At 43.0% G+C, this 3845-nt stretch overlaps 1 protein-coding gene across 4 annotated transcripts in view; it reads left to right on the forward strand.

Moving 5' to 3' along the window:
• Positions 1-3845, forward strand: part of LOC106808818 (protein NDRG3-like) — an 89755-nt gene that overhangs the window by 73726 nt on the left and 12184 nt on the right. For all 4 annotated transcript variants that reach the window (XM_014811683.1, XM_014811682.1, XM_014811684.1 and 1 more), the window contains one exon: positions 433-532. In XM_014811683.1, the coding sequence (XP_014667169.1) occupies positions 433-532 (100 nt within the window). The remainder of the gene's footprint in view (positions 1-432; positions 533-3845) is intronic.

The raw sequence follows: 3845 nt of genomic DNA on the forward strand, positions 1-3845 counted from the left end.
AATGTTTAGAAGTAATTGTGCAAAGTTTCATGCTTTTATCACAAAAGTGAACAATTTTGGACGATAGCAGCTGTACTATTAGTACAGTTAGAAAATTAGATAACCACAATAAACAGATATTGGACAGGATGGTGCAGTGTATTGTGGCACATTCTGGATACCAAACACGAATTGTTCAAAATTAAAAAATCACAAATTATGGAACTGGTTGTTATTTGAGCTTCATGGCTTCATGGTCATTCGAGTCTGTGTAAAATGTTTAGACATTCAACAATAATACAGTGTCTACTTATAGCAAGTTTAAAGCCGCTGTCTCTCCCCATCTTGTTTTCCCTATGGTGTAAAGATAAAGTATCTGACCAAGCATGCAAATTATTAGGCTGTCTGTCAGCAGAAGTAATTCTTTCACGGCTGTCTGTCGGTGTGTTTCAGGTGTCAGGTGCTGGAGATTACTGGTGCATTTTCACCACACGTTGATGACACAGTTGACATGAACAGCCGACTGGACCCGACTATTTCCAACTGGATGAAGGTATGTCACTGTTAACTGTGCCCCCACACAAATCTTGTGGCAATACACGAATCGACCGATTTATGTTAATACAGTTTTAGACATTTTTTAATTTAGTTATTATGTTAAATTATGTTTTTGGTTATAATATATTCGTTTTTCGGTGTTATTTACACATTTGTGTAAAGTTATCCACGCATGATGGAATAATTGGGTATCATGGTCAACCAAAAATCATGCGTGCGCCATACGTTGATCGCTATTAATCGTGTTTTAAAGGTTATTGTTCTAAGTCGTGACAGCTGAAAGCCGAGGTGGACGGAAGAGTGGCGAGCAATACCCTCTCTTTTAATTGCTGATAATGCTCGTTTACCATGACTAATGAACCGATGAGGTAGTGAGCAACGCATGAATTACGTAAAGATGTAACACGGCATACCATGACGAGCTGTTCGCGCAATGTTATTGGCACGCTCGTCGTTAGGCATTGTTTTATTCAAATGGGGCATTCGAAGCAATTACAGCCCAGCTCAACATTGAAGGATGTGGCTTCGTTTTTAGCTCAGCTGACGAAGTCAGATGCAGCTTGTAGAATCGCATGAATGTCCGTCCGTCCGTGCGTGCGTCCGTCCGTGCATCCGTCAACAGTTATGGCACAAATCTTTACCGCTCGACGTACGGTCTTGATATTCGGGACGCCGGGGGGGATCGCGAAAATGACTTGGGATGTCGAGTTTGCGGGTCTATTAGCCCCCCTCCCACCACCACCACCACCACTACGCTCGCGCTCGACGCATATATTCATGATAACATGTTAATATATAGCGAAGTCATTAAAGTTACACAGCTGTATCTTTATTACTGTACTACCGGTATAGCAAAGCCTAGCTATCATAGATTTTAGATCTGTATTAGTAGTATCAGAAGTAGATAATAGGGAAGGAGTGTGACTTCAATAAACAAGGGAAATTCGTCATTTACTAGCCTTAGAATACCTGAGATTTACTACGCGTAACTCAACCAACTTAAGCTCAAATCGTACACAGTACATTCGCCTAGCATCGTGCGAAATCTTTTCCTCGTATACACCTGCAATCCGGAGATACAGATTAAAACGTACGACACGATTCTCCATTCTGTTGCCAGCAAACCGAATGTATAATCCGCCTAACTTGAAACAATAGGCAGCTACTAACGACTCTTGCACACTCTTGTGCCCGCGGCGATGCAGTGTGGCTCGCTGGGAGATTGGAGCTTGAGCTGCTGTTGATTGCGGTGGGCGTGTGTGCGTGGGGGGCATACCAGCTGTAAATAGGTCAAAGATTAGCTCGCCGAGTGTTGCGTCGATGTTCAATCTCCCAGCGAGCCACACCGTTTTGTTGTTGTTGTTGTTGTTGTTGTTGTTGTGACAGGTTGATATTGAAACTTGTGCTTACGTCATTTAACAACATCATTCAACGATAACAATCAACAGGAGCAAATAACAAACACAGCAATAAAAAACGGTAATAACAATATTGATAATAATTACAACAACAACAACAACAACAACAACAACAACAACAACAACAACAATCGGTCAATCTGCCTCACGTGAGTGACAGTGATAGCCTTGAGAAGATAAGGGCGAAATTGTCGTAGGATTTACATGTGTATCAGGCGAATCTCTCTGTGAGTTATCCTCGCTTGTCAGTCTGTCAGCTTTGTTTGTCATCTGCACGCGCAATTGATGCACGCGTGCCAGGAGATAAGCCATAGCAGCTTCCTTTATGTAGATATTAGTCATCCGATTGCTGGTCAGACAAGCTGCCCGTACGTTCCTTTGAGCGCGTATTTCATTAAAAGCGGAATTGTGACCCCTTCGTTAATAGCTTGTGCGCGATCTATCGTAGCTAAATCTACAGGGAATTTGCTCATTCGTCTGAATGAGACAGTGACGCAGACTCCCTGATTTTGTTGCCAGTGTCGGCAAGGTAGATGAGGGCGTATTTTATTATTACATAGGCACGCTAAACTGCCGGCGTCAAGGTACTTCGTTACTAAGCAGCATTTTTAGAACGCACGTATCACACCGTTGATTGGCTAGAAGTAATTTTTCAGGCCCTCCAGGCGGATAGCCCTATTAGGAAATGATGAAACGAGAGCCACTACGTTGGCGGCAGAAAGATATGCTCATTTGACAATGATGGTTGTCATCGTAGAATGTAATATGTATTAGGACTCGAGTAGGTCACTGCAAATTCGTAAAACGTCATGTTGTTTACAGGCACTGGGGCAGTAGGGCGTGAGTGGGATTTAGCTCGGCGTGTGCCTCTGTGTTTTTAGCTCACCTTGACATCGTCAAGATGAGCTATTGCCATGGGGTGTCGTCCGTCGTACGTCCGTCCGTCTGTCCGTCAACATTTGGTTACGGTCAACGATAACTTGAGAACCGTTTGACCCACATGTTTCAAATTTCATACAGTTGTTACTCCTATAGGAGAGATGTGAACGTTCTATTTTCGAGCACGCCAGTTGACCTACTTTCGAGCCACGCCCACTTTTTGGCAAAAATGGAAATGGCCATAAGTCAGTTCAGGTTCAACGGATTTTACTCATGTTTTCATAAGGACTGGCCCCAAAACTTATCACACGGGTTTTGATATTTCTTAAAAATTATGCAAATTATATAGATTTTGGCAGTTTCACTATCCATTTCAGTGTCTGCCTACGGTCAACGATAACTCAAGAACCGTTGTTACTCCTATGGGAGGGATTTGAACGTCCTATTTTGGAGCACGCCAGTCTACCTACTTTCGAGCCACGCCCACTTTTTGGCAAAAATGGAGATGGCCATAAGTCAGTTTAGGTTCAACGGATTTTACTCATGTTTGGTAGGAAATGTAGTAATTTGACTGGAATAGTTTATTGCTTTTATTTGCGCGATAATCGAAAACGAAAATGGCCATCATTTAGGCGTAGCGCCATCTCTCGCCCAGATTTCATACTTTCAGATCTGAAACATTTATTTTCGCATCAGAACTAACCTTGAAACAAAACAGTGACATTTCTATTAGTATAAAACGGGGAGTAAGGACATTTGATCACATTTCGGTCCGTCATAAATGAAACACTTACCAAATTGTACATATCATCTGCCTCTTCTATCACACCCAAGGTGAGCTATAGTGTCATTGACACTCTCATTATTCAGATGTGTCTGTGCGTGCGTGCGTGCGTGCGTGCGTGCGTGCGTGCGTGCGTGCGTGCGCGCTTGTAATTTTGCGTGCGTTTGTGCGTGTGTGTGTGTGTGTGTGTGTGTGTGTGTGTGTGTGTGTGTGTGTGTGTGTGTGTG

This window comes from Priapulus caudatus, unplaced genomic scaffold (genome assembly GCF_000485595.1).
Source record: "Priapulus caudatus unplaced genomic scaffold, Priapulus_caudatus-5.0.1 Scaffold307, whole genome shotgun sequence".
NCBI lineage: Eukaryota > Metazoa > Priapulida > Priapulimorpha > Priapulimorphida > Priapulidae > Priapulus > Priapulus caudatus.